This window comes from Toxoplasma gondii, chromosome III (genome assembly GCF_000006565.2).
Source record: "Toxoplasma gondii ME49 chromosome III, whole genome shotgun sequence".
NCBI classification, from domain to species: domain Eukaryota; phylum Apicomplexa; class Conoidasida; order Eucoccidiorida; family Sarcocystidae; genus Toxoplasma; species Toxoplasma gondii.
This window is the reverse complement of record NC_031470.1, coordinates 647952-668339: the sequence shown is the minus strand read 5'-3', so window position 1 is coordinate 668339 and position 20388 is coordinate 647952. Positions and strand designations below refer to the sequence as shown.

Sequence of the window (20388 nt, the reverse complement as noted above, 5' to 3'; positions counted from 1 at the left end):
CCCTCTCTCTCTCTCTCGCTGTCTCTCGCTCTCTCTCTTTCCCTCTTTCTCTTTCTCCACCTGTCTCCCTGTCTCTCGCTGTGCCTCTTTTTTCACAATGGAGGCGAGCATTGTGTCAGATCCTGGAGCCTCTGAGACTGCCTCGCCAGCCCCAGGGTCGCTGCTTTCTCTCCCTGGTGGGCGCCTCCCTTCTGCTTCGCTTCCATCGCCGCGGCACCGGCCGGTGCTCCCGGCGTCTCCGGCGCGCGCTGCCTCGCCTTCCTCCGTTCTGGTGTACGATGCCGCGACAGGTCTTCTCCAGAGATGTCCTGGCCGAACGAGAGGGGCGTCTGTGCCGTCTCTGTCAAGGCGCAGAGACAGCGACTCGCGTCTCCACACTTCCCGCGGCGTCTCTGTCTCCATGGTTGCTCCCGACGCCCAGAAGGTCTCCCGCGTCGTGTCTGCTGCTCCCAGCGCCGTCAATTCTCCCCGACGACGCGCGACCGATGACATCGCTGGAGGCAGGTATCCGACGCTTGCTGAAGACGGCACCAAATACCGCCTGACCGTGGTAGGCGGAAGGGCCGTCTGAAGAGTGACGGCGAGCTCTCGAACTCACGCGCGAAAGGCGACGCGTAGAAACATTGCTGAGACTGTTTGAGTGTGGCGGTCGACAGAGTGAAGACTCTGACAGGGCGTGTGTCGCCGACTCTGTCGTTGCTGCCGTTTTGAGAAGCGCGTCTGTTCATGTCTCTCTCGTCAGGGCGCGTAAACGCATATTTCAGGACTCTTATCGAAATCACAGAGGTGCGAAATCGGTGTACACCGGAAGTTCGTGGGTGAAACGAATCCTTCTCCAGGCCGCGCTCTCTTGTTTGAATCGCCCACCTTTGCTTTCTCTTCGACGACCCTTTGCACTTCCCTACAATCTCCCTCTTAGTCATTCCGCGCTCTCGATCCTCCTCAAGCTTCTTCCACTTCCTCGGTTGCCTCACTGATGTTCCCCTTGCGCCATTCTCTCGTGTTCCGTCACATGTTCCCCCCCTTCGTCATTTGCGTTATCTCTCGCTTGTTCTCCCTCCGCTTCTGTCTCCTGTTCTCGGTCTTCTTCCTCGCCGTCCTCTCGTATACTCGTTTGCCTGTCCTCACTCGTCGTCTCTTCGTTGCTTTTATTCTCTCTCATGTTCTCACTCTTGTTCTCTCTCTTGTTCTTATTCTTGCTCTCGCCCGCCTGCTCGGTCGAGTTATCTCGCATGTCAACTTTTTTGTTCGTCGATCTCTGACAGTTTAGGAGTTGGGGTTCGCATCCTAATTTCCCTCTCTTGCGCTTTCTTTCGCTGTCGTTTTTCCTTCCGCGTTTTACTTCTGCGTTCCTCTGCCATGCTGTTCCTGGTTCCGTGCATCGTGGTGCTTGTCATGCTCCTGTTTGTTTCGCTTGCGCGGCCTATCACTAGATTTCTCTTTCATTCGCTTCGTGTTCCTCTTCTTGGTCTCTCTCCTTTCGCTTTCCCTCCCCGTCTGTCTCTGTCTTTAGTATTCACTCGGAAATCCTTTGGACGAAGCCGGCACTGAGAACATAGAGGTCGTTGCTAGACAACGTATCTAATTATACCGTTAAAAGTCGATATCGCCTCTCCTCGCAGTGCGTCCAGTCTGGCTGCTGTGCTTATGTCGCCCTCCTACGCTTGCAGTGCTGACTGCTTTTGCTTCGCTTCTCTTCGGCCTCGCTTCCAGTGTCTTCGTCCTCTTGATTCCCCTATCCCGGTCGTTCAAACGCTCTCTGCACTGTCTTCCCTCGCTGTCGTGCACTCCGCAGGCTGGCCACCCCATTCATCCCGTTCAAGGCGCCGAAAGCGTCGCCTCTCCACCTCTTCCTCCATCAGATCTCTTGGCGTCTCCGACTCCTCTTCTTTCTGGGTCTCCCTCGCGGCTTGCCAGCACTGAAAGTACGTCGAGTCCTCTGGGCCACCCAGGCTCTTTTCCGGTGATGAAAGGGCAGCGGCCTCTGGAGAAAGCGCAGGGTGTAGGCGGCGACGGATTCTTGCGCGACGCGCCTCGCTTTCCGCCGCCTCTCCTGCAGCCCAGCCAGAGGTACTCTTTGCCTCAGCAGGAGAACGGATCGACTTTTGCCTGTCCGTACTGCAGACGAACGATTCCTCTTCCAGTCCTTCAACACTACGTTAGCAGCCATCCCCAGCTGTGCTGTCCAGGTAAGGTAGAAGCGGCCCGAAGGAAAGGCATGTGAGCAGGTGCACAGCTCACCGGTCGGGCGTGTAGCTGTCGAACTCCCTGGTTGCGCTTACACTCCAAACCGCAATCGAGATTCAGTGAACATCTGCGCGGTGGATGCTTGAGCACGTACATAAGCATGCGTATATTATATATGAACATACATACAACTTATAGATGCCGCTTCGTATCGAGACCCCGTAGATAGATGGAGTGGCAGACAAAGATGCAGATCCGAGTGTCGAGAGACCGATATGTCGAACGAGAGAGAAAGGCGCTCGTTTCCACTGCTTGCAAACGATTTTGCCCGTGCTGTCTCGAATGGAGAGACGCTTGTGTTCCAATATGACTTGGATCAGTGCGGTTCTGTGAAAGACGCCGTTCTGGGTGCATGTCGCTGGCCTTTCCGGCAACTTGGATTTTTTTTCAGGGCGTACAAAGGCGACCTCCTCTCAGGCTGTGGGAGGAAGAAGAGAGGAATCTTTTCCTCCTTTTCCTCCAGGAGGTCCCAGTAGGGCGACCCGCCCGAGTCCGACGTGCCTGTGGCGGACGGGGTCGCCGAATGACCTCATCGAGGCATTCAAAAGGAGACAGGGGAAAGTGTGGGGTCCTGTCCCTCCGTCGTTTTTCACTTCTCCCTACAACACTCAGTACTGGTTTTTCGTTTGATGGTCACCGCATGCCAACATGCAAGAGAAGCAGGGAAGGCGAGAACGCCCGAAACGCTCACAAAGCACCACGCGCTACAGTAGTGTTTCCGCCAGCCTCCTACCTCCGCTGTCTCCGGATAACGCGCAGCGCTCTCGACCGCCTCTGGGTCCAGTGCACGCATCGATTATATATGGGGTGTTGTGTGCCGTGGAAAGCACAGGCATATATCGATATCGATATCGCGCTGTACAGTTGCTCTTTACGTTAGCGAATTATATGTGCAAAGACATATATACATGCATATCGATTTTCTGCAACGCTGCCGTCCAGCGTCTCGCTGCCTGTGCATGCCTCCGAGACTGTGTCGAGTTCACTTATTTCAAAGCGGTAGAGTTTCAGCTGAACGTGACAGAATGGCAACAAGAAGTGGAAGCGCTGCGGCTCTCGTGGCTTCTGTCAGTGTCTAAAGCACACTGGTAGAATCCAAGAGAGAGAGCTTTCTCTGTACTTCTCTGGAGGCCTTGGCGTTCTAGCCGGTGGATCATTCGCAACTCGTGCGGGAGACGGGAGGACCATAAGCGAAGGTTCGGGCCGTCTAGGCTAATGCATATATTCAGCAAACGTGCGTCTCAATAGTAGCACTTTAAACGAAGTGAGTGAAGTGAACTAAACAGGTTTACCTTTTCAATCCATTGAATATTTCCTTTTATTTCAATTTTCCCGTTCGTGCGTCAGTTCCATCGTTGGATTTCCGTGCTCTAAAGATACAGAGAGGCGCCGAAAAGCCTTATGTGGCGTGGCCTCAGCAGGACCGCACAGACAGGACCGAAGGCTCACCCAGACGCGTCGGAGGAAGAAGACACATAGAGTTCGCATGCGTACGTACGCAGAGTAGAAGAAATATCTCCACGCCTTTGATATTGTAGGTGCATCTCCTCAGAGCGGTTATGTCCGAATACCATCGGAGCGATATCCGTAATGCAGGTCGTTCCAAAACAAAGCATTATACAGACTAGTTCGGCTTTTGAAACGAGGCAAACAAGCCACCATGCCTAGCTGATGCACCGTGAACTCTAAATGAATAGAATATGCACGCGATCTACTTTCCTCTGCCCTTGCATGGTCGAGGTTCTTTTTTGGCGGGGTGAGCCTCACCCCGCCAAAAAAGTTTTCTCACTGTTGGGGAGTGAATTCATCGGCATCGTCTCTTTGATCCGATCCAGAGGACAAAAGACACTCCCTAGGTTTTTTCTTCTGCATCCATCTCGTCCTGTTCGGCTTCTTTCTTTTCGAGAGTGGAGGTGTCCTCGGATCGCCGGCTTTTTTCCAAGTATTCCATGAATTCTCTAAATCACGGGCAGACAGAGAGACGGACGAATGACAGTGGACACGACCAGAAAGCGCGAGGAGTGTGACGGGGCAAGCAGGGCGAAGCGTTCGTACGCTACGAGGAAAGGAAGAGGTGGAAACGCAGACAGGAAATGGAACGAAACTACACCACGGGGCAGGCCTTCCCCTGAGAAAGCAATGGGAGGCAGACGAGCAGGAACCTCAGAAGACGCCGCAGAAGGCAGTGGAAAACAACGGACGCAAAGACGCAGAACACGAGACGGTGGGGGAGGTGGTTAATGCCAAGAAGCGATGTGAAAAAGAAGCGTGTAAAGAGAGGAGATGGAAAAGAGAGACAGAAAAGAGAGAAGGTGGAACCGAGAAAAATTCTGCGGGGCAACTGAAGACAGAGCACCTGCATGAGATCAGAAACTTCAAGCTCAGAAGAAGAAGAGGAAAACGACTCAAATGGGACATGCTGTGGTGGTAATGTTCCTCCATATGCTTTCTTGGGTTCTCTCCTCTTGGTTCTCGAAGCTGCGCGGGTATTCAGTCTACATGAAAGCTTCGTGAAAAGTTGCATGAAGGTGTCAACTCACAGTTGTCGTCTTGCTGCACTCCACAAACAGTCGAGGATATGCAAACATATCCTTCCCTCATAAGCGACATCCCTTCCGAGGCACACGCTGGGTGAGTGAGCCGCGAACAAGAATGTCGACAGGCATTTCTGTTCCAGAACTTTCTGGCGACAGGGTCTCTTGCGCATACATATAAGTAGAGACAGCTGCAGCCGCATACGAATGTATATAAATATAAATATATATATATATGGATAGATGCATTCAGTTTGACCGTGGTCCTTACTGAAGAAAAGAGCGATTTCACATAAAACTACGTATCTTCCTTTCGATGTCTAGGAGAGAGGCGCCTGTTCGGACTGAGCAGAATACGTAGGAGTGATGTGAGAATGGATATCAAGAGAGAGAAGTTGATGAAACACTTTAGCACAACGGGATATCCGGTGGTGGGCATGTTTGTGAGCACCTTCCCGGGAGTTCGGTGTGTTCAGAGAGCATTCGAGGGACTTTTGTGTACTGCATGTGGCTGAGTTCTTACTCCCGCGAAAAGCCACTCTTGTTGAACAGCATGGCTGGAAGGCAATCAAATAAACGCATAGAAGTGGAAGAGCGCGAAAATGGGAAAGACACACAGAATCGGAAAACGAGGAACAGGAATGGACGGACCTCCTCCAGTGTGTACACTGGCGTCTCGTTAGCCCTCCGGTCCTCGATTCATTTGAAATGGCATACGTGTCCACATGCTCCGCTTCCGGAAAAAGCGACACTCTGCAGAACTCTCTTGCCCGTCCTCAACGCCTGTGGAATGGTACCTACTGACGGACTGACGGACCGCCCTCTTTTTCTTTTCGCTCAGTGGGTTTTTTCTCTTTGTCTCCAGTGCGATTTCGTCTGCTATTCCGGGGGTTGCTCGGGCAGAAGCCGCTAGCTTTTCTGCCGTGCGACTGCTGGCGATTCCCTGTGGGTTGTCCCTTGTTACCTGAGACAAACTGGGCGGGATTTGCCGGCCTCAGCTTGACCGCCGCACAGATGGCTGCTCTCAGCGCTTCAGCGGCCTCTTCACTCAAGAGACTCTGCTGTTTTTTTCCCGATGCTCCTGTGGAGAGAACGCCGGTCGCCGGGGTCGACTGCGGTTCGGAAAGCATCCTCAACAGTTGTGGATCTTCGAGAGGCGGAAACGGAGAGGAAGAAGATGCGGAAGACACGGACAGAGACGAAGAGGCAGATGGAGAGGCAGACGAAGAGTTGGCGGGAACAGAAGGAGAGACGGCGGAAGAAGGGGGGGGCGTCGGGCTTGCCATAGTCGCTGACAGGAAGGCGGGGAAGAGGTCAGGATACGGAAACTGAGAAAAAGGTGGGGAAACGAGCTGTTGGTTGAACGCCGGACAGAACCCCGAGAGGACAGGCATTGCACGAAACAAGAGTGTGTAAACAGCTGCGAGCAAACAAGAATACGATCCTTATATTTTGTACAGAGGAACATTACGAAACATTACAAGCAGGAAGTGTTCAGCATGATACCTGTACGCCTGGTGTACACACGCTAGTTTCCCAAATTTATACGCGGGATAATGCTTCTTTGCCCTCCATTTTATCTTGCCTTCCAGGTCGACTGAACTGAAGTGAACATCTAGAGGAGTGCAGACGCCACGCAGGAGAACGCTGACCGGTGGAAGCGGGACTTAGAAGCAGAAAGTAACGATACTCGGTCAAACTCACTGTTACACAAAACTGCTTCAGCGCCCCGCTAAACACGAGACGCTCACCAAGCTGATCCGGTATTCCCCCTTTGGTTTCTTCTTTGCTTCATGCCCTCTTCAGGATGCTCTTCCCCGAAAAGCCGAACAAGGCTGTCGAGGATTTTCAGCTGCCTCCCTTGCTTCCTGGTCTGATGCCTCGCCGGAGAAGTCTCCTTGTAAGAAAAAGCTAAACCAGAACAAGCGAGCATGAAACTGACGTGAGCACTTTCCTATCCGTGTCTTTGTGTCAACTAAGAATTCGAGCTGACGCTGCCAAACAAGCAGTGGATCGCGGAAGCACATTCGCCAGCAAGAAACCGTCGCTTTCACCAGTAGCGCGGAGACAAGAATGCCTACGGTGTGTTTATTTGCCTTCACACTAATGAGTCGTTTCCATCGGGTTTATTTCTTTATTCTCTATTATCATCTTTTCTTCTGTATCGAGGCGTATAAATTGAGGTCTGCGTCTGTTCTTCCTTTGGATGGAGGGCGATCTTTTCAGACCTTGCCTCCTGGTGTTTCCCCTCAGGTTTCCACTACGCCGGCTCCCAAGGGCACAGAAGCGCCAAAAAGCAACCGAGTGGCGAACCGAGTCAAAATAAAGAGGCTACCGAGCCCCTCAACAGGTCCACGGTCCGTGAAGGGGCCCCTCTTCCCTCGGAATTCTTTAATTTTGGGGGCTTTTCAGCATGCATGCAACTTGACTCCTCTTCCCAAGTCCCGGCCGCGCGAGTCCTCTACTCAGCTCACTAGCCTACTCAGCGCGTCCTTCTGTTCAGAATTGGCGACGCGCATTGTGTTCACATGCAGCTTCGGGAACTAGGAATGAAACACGAGACCCTCAATCTAGACGTTGGCTCGAGCGAAGCATTAGCTTCTCTGTGCGCAGCAAACCCAGTCACCAGAGTTCTTCTTCAGGAACGGCAGCCAACCGACCACGGAGAACATACACGCCTATGCCGACACAGGTGACAATCTATGCTATCAAAATGCCTACTTACAGAGACACAGACACCTGGAAATACCCTTCGACAGACGCCAGACTATATTATGAAGGCAGCTAATGTTTTTTTCTGAAGAATTCCTTCCGCATATATATATATATATATATATATATATATATATATATATATAAAATTATGTATACATGCGCATATTTATCGTGAAAGCGATGGACTTGCTGAAAGATAACAGTGTTGTTGAGTGGTGATTGGGCGAAACGTGAGGAGTCTTTTCCAAAACTACGGTCGGATGGTGTTATTGCACTAAGTACAAGACATGGAGCAGCAAACCGGCAAACACACACAAGCCCTGGAAGGCTGGATCTGGATACTCAGGACGAACCCCAAACAGCGGAAGCGGAGCGTTCGGAAACGCGATTCTTTCCAGCGTATACGTTTTGGGCCAGTCCTGCTTGGACTTCACAGCCCCGACTGCACAACAGTGATCGGCTTCGCCGAATGTTGAGTCTCCTAACAGATCATCTCCAGTCACTAGGGTCTGTCGAGTTCTTTCATGATGATGTGGTGAAATATTTACAGGCTGCAGCGATCCAAGGGAACACAAACACTCTCCGGTAAATACCGTGGTAGTTGTTACTGCTTGGCGTGGCGACAGCTGGGACCTGCCTAGGCCAAACTATCCAGCGCGAAGTTGGGGGGCACACATCCCTAGGAAGCCGCAACGTTTGCTCCAGGACAGACAAGCAGGGAAACGAGCCATCTCCCGTTGACATCTACCTCCCTTTTCCAGGGGAACTCTTTGAAAATACGCACTGGAAGGCGGTTGAGAAGCCGCCACACCCGTTCCGTGCACCAGTCTCTCCACCGTCTGTGTTCGCAAACAAGCGTAAAAACTGCCGCGAGTGTGCGCGAGTCCTTTTGACACAACGCATGCGGCGTGGTCCTTTCGCCTCCTTAAAAGGTTTTACCTCTACCGCAACACGACCTTTTTCCCCCCTGGCTTACGGGGGCAAAAACTAGAAAGAGGACGCGCGCGAGCATCCGCCGCCCTCGCACTCGCATGGGCCGTTTTTTGTGTACACTCCTCAGAGAGACCGAGAGAGACGGGTGTGCCTGACGCCGGGAAACACAGGTCATAAACAAGCTTTTGAGTCCTTTGCAATACAACTGGACGCTCTTTTCTCAGAGTGTACCTCCTGTCTCTCGATTGCGTCTGTCCACGGGCAGGCAAACTTTCTCACGTGACGCCAACGCGCGCGGTCCGTCGAGCGATCCTGCTCTCCGAGGCTCGACACAGCACGCAGCGTATACGCGTGTATGAGCTGCGCAAAGTACCGCGTGACTCGTCAATTTATTTCTCGATTGTCGCGGGCAAATGCCCCGCTTTGCCGTCTGGAAAAGCGAAAAAGTTGAGCGGGGTGCTGGCCTTTTCTTCGATTATTCAGGCTCTTCCGGTCTTCGTGGAAAACGGCCGTCGCAGGCCGCACCCATGGCAGAGATCCAAGCGTCGGCGCTCTGCCAGCCATTGAATTCCTCTGTTGTCCGGATCTGTGTGTTTTTCTGGATTCGTTGACAGCGTGCATCGATGCTCTCCTGTCATGTGCTCTCGTTGTCTTTTTTGAGCGAAGGCTCTCACGTGTGAGCTCCAGGTCGCCTCCCGCAGACTCTCTTAGCGGGTCCATCGTTTCTGCTAACGTATCTTTTCCTCTCCTGGCAGGATCTGTGGCGACTGGGTACGGCGTTCGTTTTCCGCGTTTCTTGAACATAAAGAGTCTTCAGTAAGGCATGCATAGATTTCTGGCTAACTGCCTCTTCGTTAGCACCTCCTCGTCAAGCAGGAACAGTTTCCAGGTCCACAGTCCGCTCTGGGTTTCTCCGCCGAGGTGTATCGACGTCCTCTCCGTCACTGCACCGTAAACTCTTCGCCTCTTTCTCTGCCGTCTACCTGTCTGTCTTTCGCGCCCATTTCGTTTTCCTTCGAGTCCTCTTTGCCCTCTGGTTGGCGCATGTTGTCTTCCAACAAGAGTACGGACGCATACTAGCCGCTCGTTGCCTCCGTCGCTGAGGCTTTCTCAGGGTGGAGTCAGCAACCTCTCTTGTTGTGTCTGCCGTCTGTTTTCTCCTGCGTTCTTCCCTCGGCATATCTGCTAGAAAGGGGAATGCCTTCAGTCCTTTCTTTTCGTAACTGCTCGTTCTCTCATGAAGTCAAGAAGTCGGAATCCAACATTCCCTCCCGGCCACCAGCGACTCATCTGCTCTGCTTGTCGTCTTCGCGATCCAGCGAGGCACCCGTCTTACCTTCTCTATTTGACTCGTCGCCTTCAGCTTGCGATCCCCTTCTTTCGTCAGCGCACACTCTTGCGCCTCTGTAAATTGTTTTCCTCGACGAGAACTCGACAGCCGGAGTCAAGTAAAAAGGGGGAACATGGCGCCGTCGAATGCGCAGCCCTCTGCAGGGCCTGTGCCTATCGCCATTGGTTCCTTGTCGCCTCCCTCGTCTCTTGCGTCTCCTTCTTCCGCGTCCGCTTCGTTTGCGTTGCCGTCGCCTGTCCCCGGCTCCAGCCGCGCGGCTTCGCTGCACTTTCCTTCTTGGAATTCGCATCCACTTCCCCCTGGTTTTTCTTTGTCGTCTCCGCCTTCTCCTGCGAACGCAGACTGCGATTTACGAGTCAGACAGAGAAGCTCTGCTGCAGCTGTGTGCATCTCGGCCTCGCCGCAGCATGCGACAGCCTCGAGGCCTCTTCATGCTCTTGCGGAACGACCAGAGAGTCGCGCAGTGCAGGCGTCCTCTTCCGCCCTGAGCTGTCCAGGAGCCGTCGCTGCTTCCTCGGAAGCTGCCAGAACTGCAGAGGCAGACCGACTCAGTGAGCGACCAGTTCACCTGCCGGCGTTGGCTGAGAGCAGACGCGGCGCGCCTGAGGACGGAGTGGAATTCCAGGGGAAGCGAATTGCACCTCCTCTGCACCCTCCTTCTTCGTCTCCGCCCGCTTCGCCGTCAGCTCGCTCAACTGTCTCTCTCACGAGCTACTTCTCTTTCTCGGCGGCACCACCTCCCCTGTCTCCTTCAAGAGTTCCTCCTGTCTTCTCTCCAGCTCCCATCACCGCAGCTCCCTGTCCCTCGCACCGTTCAGTCTCTTCAGCTGTGCGCGGCGAAACGCACACACCTCGGCACAAGTCGAGCGCCTCGTACAGGCTGCCTTGCCAGCTCCCGGTGCTGCCACCGTCGTCGCGACCAACGCCAGAAGACGACAGAGGCGAAGGTTTCTGTGAGACCGCGTCGACGGCGGTAGCCGCGCGAGGTCCCAGAGGCTTGCGGGACTCCTCAGGAGACAACCTCGAGGCCTGTAGCTTTTCCGCGGCCTCTCACAAGCGCTCCGCCTCGAGAGGCCTCGAGGAAGGCAGCCGCATGCGAGCCCAGTCGGCCGGGGGCGATCGCCAAGGCCTCCGCGGGCGGCAGCGGCAGGGCCGTGCATGCATTGCCTGTCAGTCAAGACACAGAACGCGAACCGTGGATGCAGCGGAGCTGCGCAGAAACGGGGACGAGAGCAGTGCGGACGAAGTGGACGATGGCTTTCCATATTTGCTCGAGCAAAGCATTCGCCTCGCAGAGCCCCAATCTTATGCTGCGCCTGCGACGTCTGCTGCGCCTGCGACGTCTGCTGCGCCTGCGACGTCTGCTGCACCTGCGACGTCTGCTGCGCCTGCGACGTCTGCTGCGCCTGCTGCGGCGCCCAAGGATCGACCAAGGAGAGTGGCGCCTTCGTTTCCACTGTCTGCGGCGCCTCGGCGTCTCCAGACTCCCGCGGAGGAGGCGCGCAGGTTCCTGTCTTGGCATCCGCCGGAGTCGCGAGCTGCGTCTGCCGAGGCGTCGGCCGTGTCGAGTGCCGTGGATCGAGATCCCTCTTTGTGGCTTCTGCGCGAGGCTTGTCGAAATCCTGACGAGGGGAATGTGTACCGACTCGTTTTAGAGCAAGTGATGCGGGGCCGCTGCTTGCGGCGCCCCCTGGAGGACGTTCCATCCGCGGACTTCTCGGAGCAGGTCCAGCGACTGAAGCACAGCGTCCACAGTGCGCTGGAGCAGTGCACAGGCTTCCGTTGTCACTCGGTCTCGCGCGGCAGCCCAAAGGGAAAGCGGCGCAGAGGCGAGGCGCCAGCGGTGCGCGAAGACGCCTGCAGACCCTCTGAGCTCCGAGCGGCAGTGGCTGTGAGTCGGGACTTGTACGCCGAGAACACCTTTCTCGAACAGTTTGTGACGAAGGGTGATCGCGTTCTCCAGACGAAGGAGCTGGCGCGATACCGGGAGGCGATAGGGAAACTCGAGCAGGAGAACAAGAGTCTGCGGCAGCGTGTGACAGAGGAACGGAACCAGACGCTCTCGTTCTTTCGGCAAAGATGCGCTCTGGACTTGCTTCTTCAGAGCGTCGCGGCTCAGCTCGGCGAAGACGACCAGCGGGAACTCCTCTCACGCATGCGCCTCTGCGCGGCATCGTGCGTCGCCATCGACTGGCGAGACCAGAAACGAGGCCCCGGCGACAAGGCCGCGGCCGCTGCCTCTGATCTGCAGCCAGTCGCTGGCTTTTCCTTCGCCGACCTCTTGCCCTGCGCAGTTTCTGCCCTGGAGGAGCTTGCGGCGAGCAAGGGTGCGAAGCGCGGCGTTCGCGGCGAACCAGGCGGCGACGAAAAGGCTTGGGGTGTGGGCGGCCGCAGAGAGACGCTGGGCGTCAGTGGAGGCGCAGGCCGCGCGAGGGCAGGTCTCGGAGCAGAGAGCTGCTTGTCGAGTCGAGCGCGGAGTGTCTGCGCCTCTCCCAGAGAAAGGGAGACAGCGGAGCAGAGCACAGCTCGGGCGCAGCGTGGAGTGCATGACCAGCTCGCAGGCCTTCGGAGTCTCCTGATCGACAAAGAAGCCGCGCTGAACTCGGCGCTGTTGGAGAGAGACGGCCAGCGCGCAGAGATCCGGCAACTGAAGAGTCTTCTAGAGGGCCGAGAGGAGGCGACTGTCGCTGCGAAGAGGGACGTCGAGGACGAGAACGCGAGACTGAAGGCCACCATCAAGTCGCTGCAAGAGAGCCTGAAGTCGACGGAAGAAAAGTTTCAAGAAAAGAGTCAACGCACTGAGGGCCTCGTGGCCGAGCTGCAGTCGCAAATTGCAGAAGCTCGGCAAAGTCTCGCCGAAGAGCGAGCAACCTTGAAGGCGCGAGAAGAAGAGCTCGCGCGTCGAGCCGCAGGAGACGGACAGGCGGAGACCGCGGCTCTGCAGAAGAAGTTAGAAGAAGATGTCCACGCGAAGCTCCAGGCCGAGGTCGTAGCTCTGAGAGCAAAGGCTGCGAGAAGCGACAGTCTCGAAGCAGAGCTCGAAGCGAAGAAGCAGCTCCTCGCTGCGGAAGCCGCCAAAGTCGGCGACCTCGAGGCGAAACTACGGGAGACCGAGGCGAGAAACGAGGAGTTGGAGCAGGTCGTGGCGAGGCTGAGAGAAGATCTCGCAGCCGCCGCGGGCAAAGCGAAGGACCAGGTATCCGCACCCTTGGAGTCGGGGAAAGACTCGACTGTGGCGAAGAGTGTGAAGAGCAAGCCGCTTTTGCCGCCTCCAGGAAAAGGCGCGAAAGCCTCTGCATCGGTTCCGCTTTCCACCGACGTCTCTGTGCTTCAAACGGAGGTCGCCACTTTACTCGCCGAGAACCAGCGCCTCGCCCTCGCCCTGCAAGAAGCAACTCTGCGGGAGGCTGCAGCTGCCGCGGGAGCTCCGGACCGCGCGGCGCCTTCGCCTGGACATGTTGCCAAGAAGAGTCTGCCGCCGTCGAAGGCGACAAGCGCCTCGCCAGCGGAGCCCCTGGGAGCGAAGACAGCAGAGACGCCGAGCTCTGCAGGCGCGCAGGGTCTCGCCTCCGGTCTGGCGAAGAAGTTCGCTGCGGCAGAGAAGCCGAAGGCGAAGGGAATGTTCGCCGCCCTTCGGAGGACGCTGTCTCGGTCGTCTTCGCCTGCGCAGAAAGCGTCTCCGCCTCCGTCTCCGCGGTCGGCCGGCGGAAGCAGCGACGAGGTGGCGAAGCTGAGGGCGCAGCTGGAGAAGATGCGTGAAGAACTCGCGCGCGCCCTTGAACAAAAGAACATCCTGAGCGGGCATGAGGCCACAGCAGGGGCGGCCGGAGCAGCTTTGGGGACTTCAGGGAAGGCGAAGACTCCCGCCAAAGTCGGGCCGAAGAAGGCGGCGCCAGCTCTGGAGGCGAGCGCAGAGACGGCGACGAAACAAATCGCGGAGCTGAAAAGAGAGAACGAGGCGCTCCGCCAACGCATCGCGGAATTGGAAGCCTTCAAACCTTCCGAGCCTGGCGGCGAGAAAGCTGCACCTGCCGCGACGCAAGGCCCTCCGGCCCAAAAGGGTGCCGTTCCCCCGAAGATGGGCGTTGTTCCCCCGAAGAAGGCGGCGCGCCTGCAGCCTGCCCAGACGCAGGGCGACTCGGAGAGGTCAACGAACCTCGGAGAAGCAGAGGAAGTGAAGCGCTTGCGGTCTGAGGTCGACAGACTGCAGCTGGAGAAGGAGCGCCTGGAAGCGGAGCTCAAACAGGAGCGTCAGGAGCTCGTCGAATTGAAGCAAACAGTTCGGAGCCCGTCGGCGACTCTTGGAGGGTCCAAAAAGGTTTCGCCAGTGGGTGCGGCAAAACTCAAAGGCATGCCTCCGCCGAAGGCGAGTTCTCCGGCAGTCCCTGCGGCGTCGCACGCAGATGAGGAGATGCAGACGCTCCGCAGTGCCTTGAGCGAAGTGCAGAAGGAGCGCGACGAACTGAAGAAACGACTTGAGTCTCTCGAGAGTGCAGAGAAGCGAGATGAGACGAAGAAGGACGCACCGCAGCCGGAAGCCGCAGGCAAAGCGGGCCCTCCGAAGAAGGCAGGACCTTCGAAGAAACCCCCACTGGTGGGTGCGAAGAAAGCGGCGAGTCCGGCACCTCCCGCGGTGGACGCGGCGGTGTCAGAGGCTCCCGGCGCTGCAGAGGCTTCTCCGATCGCGGCGGTGGACCTGCAGGACATTGAGGCGCTGAAGAAGGAAGTGGAAGCCCTGAGGGCGCAGCTCGTGGCGTCTGAAGGCGCGAAGGCGGCTCTTGAGGAGAAACTGAAGACGGCGGAAGCTCCGAAATCAAAGGCCTCGCCTCCTGCCAAGGCGAAGCTGGCGCCAGTGCCGAAGAACGCCGGCGGGACAGATGCCCGTGTGGGATACACCGGAGTGGGTGACACCGGGGAAAAGCTCAGGGAGTTGGAGGTTGAGGTGAAGGAACTGAGGGCAGAGAAGGCTGCCTTGTTGGAAGAAAACGCAAAGCTGAAACGTGAGGGGAGCCAGGTAGTTCAGGGACAGCCTGCAAGTGAGGACCAAGGAAAGCCAGTCCCCGGGAAGAAGGCAGGCCCGGTGGGAGGGAAGGTGCCTCCGAAGGCGACGGCGAAGGCTCCAGCTTCGGAAGCGCCGACAAGCGGTCACGAAGCCACAGAGACGCAGCGGAAGCTGGAAGAGTTGGAGGTTGAGGTGAAGACGCTGAGGGCGGAGAACGAAGCGCTAGCGAAGGATCTCGCGAAATTGAAGAAGGAGCGCGAGGACGCACCGCAGGGAGAGGAAGCGAAGGCTGGCGGGAAGACAGCGGTTCCGAAGAAGAGTCCACCGAAGCCCGGAGCCTTGCCAGCAAAGAAGGCAGCAGCTCCGGTCGCGAAAGCAGAGGAGGAGCAGAAGCCGGGGGGAAGTGTGGGGATGGACTCGAAGCTGGAAGAGAAGATCGCCGCCCTGGAGATGGAGAACCGGACACTGCGCGACGAGCTCGCAAGAGTCAAAGAACAAGTGAAGCAAAGCGCCAAGGCGAGGGAGGAGACGCCTCAAACGGCTGAGCCTTCGAGTGCAGGCAAAGCTGCGCCGCCTTTCGGGGTGGTGAAGGCGAAGGGTCCTCCCAAGAAAGCCTTGCCTGCGTCTGCGACGTCTATCTGTGCGACGACCGGGGAAGCTGAACAAAACGAGGCTCAGGCTCGGCTCGCGGCGCTCGAGGAGGAGACTCGCGAGCTCAGAGAGAAAGCGAAGCACCTGGAGGCAGAGCGCGATACACTCAAGAGGCAGGTGGACGAATTGAAGCAGGCAGAAGCCAAGCCCCGAGGCGGGGGACAGGAGCGGGAAGAACGTTCAGAGGAAGGCGATGCCCCAGCGAAGGCTGGAGCAAAGGGAGGCAAGCCGCCTCCGCCTAAGAAGAAGCCTGCGGTGCCAGCTCCGAAGGCGAAGGAAGGTGTGGAAGAGAAGGGAGAAGGAGAGGGAAAGGATGAGGTGAAGACAGAGGACATCACCAAGATGAAGGAAGAGATCGATCGTCTGACGAAGGAGAAGGAAGAGCTGCAGGAAGAAGTAACAGCACTAAAGGGAGCAGCGGAGAAGAGGGAAGAGACGGCCGGGGGGGAGAAGGCAGAAGAGACACAGGCGATGAAGCAAGAAATCGAGCGTCTCAAGAAAGAGAACGCGGAGCTGCAGAAGAAGCTGGCAGACCTATCGGTTGCGACGGAGAAGCGGGAAGAGGCTTCAGGGGAAGGCGATGCCCCAGCGAAGGCTGGAGCAAAGGGAGGCAAGCCGCCTCCGCCTAAGAAGAAGCCTGCGGTGCCAGCTCCGAAGGCGAAGGAAGGTGTGGAAGAGAAGGGAGAAGGAGAGGGAAGGGATGAGGTGAAGACAGAGGACATCAACAAGATGAAGGAGGAGATCGATCGTCTGACGAAGGAGAAGGAAGAGCTGCAGAAAGAAGTAACAGCACTAAAGGGAGCAGCGGAGAAGAGGGAAGAGACGGCCGGGGGGGAGAAGGCAGAAGAGACACAGGCGATGAAACAAGAAAACGAGCGTCTCAAGAAAGAGAACGCGGAGCTGCAGAAGAAGCTGGCAGACCTATCGGTTGCGACGGAGAAGCGGGAAGAGGCTTCAGGGGAAGGCGATGCCCCAGCGAAGGCTGGAGCAAAGGGAGGCAAGCCGCCTCCGCCTAAGAAGAAGCCTGCGGTGCCAGCTCCGAAGGCGAAGGAAGGTGTGGAAGAGAAGGGAGAAGGAGAGGGAAAGGATGAGGTGAAGACAGAGGACATCACCAAGATGAAGGAAGAGATCGATCTTCTGACGAAGGAGAAGGAAGAGCTGCAGAAAGAAGTAACAGCCATAAAGGGAGCAGCGGAGAAGAGGGAAGAGACGGCCGGGGGGGAGAAGGCAGAAGAGACACAGGCGATGAAACAAGAAAACGAGCGTCTCAAGAAAGAGAACGCGGAGCTGCAGAAGAAGCTGGCAGACCTATCGGTTGCGACGGAGAAGCGGGAAGAGGCTTCAGGGGAAGGCGATGCCCCAGCGAAGGCTGGAGCAAAGGGAGGCAAGCCGCCTCCGCCTAAGAAGAAGCCTGCGGTGCCAGCTCCGAAGGCGAAGGAAGGTGTGGAGGAGAAGGGAGAAGGAGAGGGAAAGGATGAGGTGAAGACAGAGGACATCAGCGTACAACTGGAAGAGCTGAGAAAGGAAAATGAGCATTTGAAGAGGTGTTTGGAGTCAGTGGCAAAGGACGGAGGGGCGCCGGCCTCTGGGGCGTCGCAAGAAATGAAGAGGCTGCAAGAGGAGCTCGAGGAACTAAAGAAGGAGAAGGAGAAGAGCAAAGCAGAGGAGACAAATGCTGGAGGAGCTGGTGGAGCGGCAGACGTCGAGAAGCTGAAGGCTGTCGAAGCCGAGAACGAAAACCTCCGCAAGCAACTCAGCGAGCTTCAGAAGGCAAGTCCAACAGCGCCGGCGTCTGAAAAGAAGGAAGAGAATGCCGATGCACCTTCGGAGAAGAAAGAGGATGACTCAAAGACTGTGGTGGCTCTCCAAGAGGAGATTCGCGTTTTGAAGGAAGAAAAGGGATCCCTAGAGAAGCGGCTACAGGAAGCGACGTCAGCTTCGCCGCCAGCTGCTGTCAAATCGAAATCGGCGCCGCCGCCGAAGAAGGCCGGGGCAGCGCCGAAAGACGCCGAGGGTGCCGCGAAGGACGAGGCGGGAGACGCGAAGGCTTTGGAGGCGAAGGTAGCGGCGTTGGAGACGGAGAACAAGAAGCTGAAGGCTCACATTGCTTCGCTGACACCCGCCGCTGCAGGGAAGGAAGGGATTTCTGTCCAGGAAGGCCAGAAGCTGGAGAAGCGGTCGTCGATTCTGAAGGTATTTGACGACGAGGACGGATTGGATCGCCAATGGAGCGTCGTCGTCCCTGCAGCTGGCGACTTGATTCCTGTGGCAAAGTACGAGTCGGCGAAGGCCAAGTACGAAAAGCTTCTGGATGCGTATCGCCGACAGAAAGGGAAGATTGCTTCGTTTGAGGCAGACGCTTCACAGTACGCGGAAGAGCGCGAGACGCTGCAGACGCAGGTGACAGACTTGCAGGGGGAACTGCGGAGGACGCGAGCGGAGCTCGGGGTGTTTCAAGAACTCGAGAAGAAACAAGAAGAGGAGCAGAAGAAAAACGAAGAGGCTGAAGCACAGGCGGCCGGCAGCATCTTCTCCTTCTGGGGAGGAGGCGCGGAGGCGGAACCTGCCGAGGCGGCGCCCGCGGAGAAGACGAACGAAGCTGAAGGCCAGGTGAAGCTCCTCAAAGTGAAGGTGAAGAATCTGCAGGAAGAGAAACAAATGCTCGAAAGCAAATTGGAGAAGATGCAAAGCAAACTGGAGGCAGCGCGTAGTGGCGCCGGCAGCATGGCAACGATCCCTACGATAGAAGATTTGAAGCGGAGTTCAGGAGGCGGCGAGGAGAAGAGCGAGGCTGGAGGCGAGTCCAGTTCAGAGGTCACGAAGAAGATTGCAACGCTGCAGAAAGAACTGGAGGAAGGACGCGTCCGTGAGCAGAAACTTCAGGAGGAGGTGACGAAGCTGAAGAAAGTCCTTGAGGGTCTGGAGAAGGGGACGAAGAGCGAACAGGGCGAGAAGCCAGAGCAGACGCAGGAGGAGACGGGCAGAGAGGTCCAGAAGCGCCTCGAAGAGGTGGAGAAGGAACGCGACGAACTGAAGGTCAAGCTGAGTGAGAAGGAAGAAGAAATCAAAAAGCTCAAGGGTGAAACGGAGACACTCGAAAAAGACAAAAGCGACCTTCTGAAGAAGGTAGCAGCCTTGGAAGAGGAAATGAAAGGCCTCAGAGAGCAGGCTGCGACCGAGAGCGCCAAGGCTTCGGTCGCGGAGGCGGAGCCATCCCAGAAGGAGCACGAGGAAAAGGAGAAGAAGGAAAAGGCGAAGAAGGAAAAGAAAGAAAAGGAGGGGAAGGACAAGCAGGAACAAGAGGAGAAGAAGAAGGAACAGGAGGAGGAGCAAGCCAAGCAGGCAAAGGAAGAGCAAGAAAAGAAGGAGAAGGAGGAAAAGGAGAGGAAGAAGAAGGAGAAGAAGGAGCAAGCAAAGAGGGAGAAAGAGGAACAGGAGAAAAAGGAGAAGGAAGAACGAGAGAAAAAGGAGAAAGAGGAACAGGAGAAGAAGGAGAAGGAGGAACGAGAGAAAAAGGAGAAAGAGGAACAGGAGAAAAAGGAGAAGGAGGAACGAGAGAAAAAGGAGAAAGAGGAACAGGAGAAAAAGGAGAAGGAAGAACGAGAGAAGAAAGAAGCAGAAGAGAAGGAAGCAGCCCAGGCAGAGGAACCGGCACCTGACCAAGGTGGAGGAATGTTCTCTTGGTTTGGAGGCGGAGCAGCAGCTGCACCCGAACAGTCGGAGACTGAACCTCCGTCCGAAGAAGAAAAAGAAGAAGGTGGTGGGTTCCTCTCTGCATTCGGTTTCGGGGCGCCTGCCCCTCCCGAAAAGGAGGAAGAACCTTCCATTCTTCGTCTCTCGACTGCGCCGCAAGAAGGCCAGGAAGACGCGCCAAAGGCCGCAGACGCGACGAGCGACGCCTCCTCAGAAGATGAAGCCGAAGCAGGGATCGCGTCGTCCATTGCTGGATACTTCTGGGGCTTCTGAGACTCCCAGTGCTCAGAGGACCGACCAAGGCGAGAAGTCGCGACGGATTCAGAGCGCTCCTTGAGAACCTGAAACGAGCACCGCGTCCAACGCGACGACTGACACCGATACCCCTATCTATGCATGCAAACGTCGAAACAGTGTTGTCGCTGTGTGAAGCAAGTCCCTTTGTGGCCAGCCAAGGCAGGCGAGATCGCGGTCGAGCGATCTCTGCAGAGGAAAGCGAACGACAGGCGGCAGCAGTGGAGGACGCACAGATCCTGAACATGTTTGCGAAGTGGAAAGGCACTCGCCAGTTCTCTAGAAAACAACCGTCTCGTTGAGTTTCTTTGTCGCTTTTTTGTGTCGGCCCTCCCCAAGAGGAGAACGCGGAACCCAACAGGGGAGAAACGAGGATTCCCAGAACGTTTTTCTCGCGCGTCGCTGCGAGGTTCACTGTCTACGAAACGCGTTTTCCTCTCTCATGCACGACACAACGCGAGCAGGGGTGGAGGAACGCGGGATTCTTGTTTTCGACTGCCCTCTCTCGTCTCTGTCTCTGTCTGGTCCATGTTGAGAGGCGAGGAGACGCCGTCGATGTAGAGCTTCCAGCCGCTGAAAACAGATGCATGTGAAGGCAACAGATCGCAGACGCTTCGCAGATTGTTCATGTCCAGTCGACGCCTGCAGACAGGTGGAAAGGGTACCAGTCTCTTCTATTCCTTCGCGGCCTACAGCCATCGCTGAACGCGAAGGGGGACCGTTACGCGTTTGATACATCAGGCAGATGGCAGGGATAATCTCCCCGCTGTGGACGCGCGTCTCGGCGTCCACACGGAAGGCTCGAGACACAACTCCTCCACAGTCAGCGTCAGCTGAGATGTCACTGAGTGCCCCTGAGGTCCTCGACATTCTTGAAAACCTGCATGTTGCCTACCTGGATGCACAGGCATTCGCCCGCACACAACGAAGACCACGACCCAATAAGCATCTATAGATGCATCTTCACA

At 56.4% G+C, this 20388-nt stretch overlaps 3 protein-coding genes across 3 annotated transcripts; 2 read left to right on the top strand and 1 right to left on the bottom strand.

Annotated features, from left to right (window-relative positions):
* The first annotated feature begins 4 nt into the window (after positions 1 to 4).
* TGME49_252990 (hypothetical protein) lies at positions 5 to 3518 on the top strand. The gene is made up of 3 exons (XM_018780991.1): positions 5 to 550; positions 1796 to 2189; positions 2639 to 3518. The coding sequence occupies exons 1-3, from the start codon at positions 98 to 100 to the stop codon at positions 2875 to 2877; spliced, it is 1086 nt and encodes a 361-aa protein (XP_018638199.1). The 5' UTR covers positions 5 to 97; the 3' UTR covers positions 2878 to 3518.
* Positions 3519 to 3752: 234 nt separating this feature from the next.
* Positions 3753 to 7042, bottom strand: TGME49_252890 (hypothetical protein). The gene is made up of 2 exons (XM_018780990.1): positions 5746 to 7042; positions 3753 to 5338 (listed from the first exon to the last, which is right to left on the bottom strand). Exons 1-2 carry the CDS (start codon positions 6173 to 6175, stop codon positions 5301 to 5303), a joined length of 468 nt encoding a protein of 155 aa, XP_018638200.1. The 5' UTR covers positions 6176 to 7042; the 3' UTR covers positions 3753 to 5300.
* A 1789-nt stretch (positions 7043 to 8831) lies between these two features.
* On the top strand, positions 8832 to 20358 carry TGME49_252880 (hypothetical protein). The gene has a single exon (XM_002369325.2). The coding sequence runs from the start codon at positions 9893 to 9895 to the stop codon at positions 19397 to 19399; it is 9507 nt and encodes a 3168-aa protein (XP_002369366.2). The 5' UTR covers positions 8832 to 9892; the 3' UTR covers positions 19400 to 20358.
* The last annotated feature ends 30 nt before the right edge of the window (positions 20359 to 20388 follow it).

Coding starts and splice junctions, on each gene's coding strand:
- TGME49_252990 (XM_018780991.1), top strand. CDS start 98: ATGGAGGCGAGCATTGTGTCAGATCCTGGAGCCTCTGAGACTGCCTCG. Junction 551..1,795: donor CCAAATACCGCCTGACCGTG/GTAGGCGGAAGG, acceptor TGCACTCCGCAG/GCTGGCCACCCCATTCATCC. Junction 2,190..2,638: donor TCCCCAGCTGTGCTGTCCAG/GTAAGGTAGAAG, acceptor ATTTTTTTTCAG/GGCGTACAAAGGCGACCTCC.
- TGME49_252890 (XM_018780990.1), bottom strand. CDS start 6,175: ATGCCTGTCCTCTCGGGGTTCTGTCCGGCGTTCAACCAACAGCTCGTT. Junction 5,339..5,745: donor TCCCGCCCAGTTTGTCTCAG/GTAACAAGGGAC, acceptor ATTGCCTTCCAG/CCATGCTGTTCAACAAGAGT.
- TGME49_252880 (XM_002369325.2), top strand. CDS start 9,893: ATGGCGCCGTCGAATGCGCAGCCCTCTGCAGGGCCTGTGCCTATCGCC.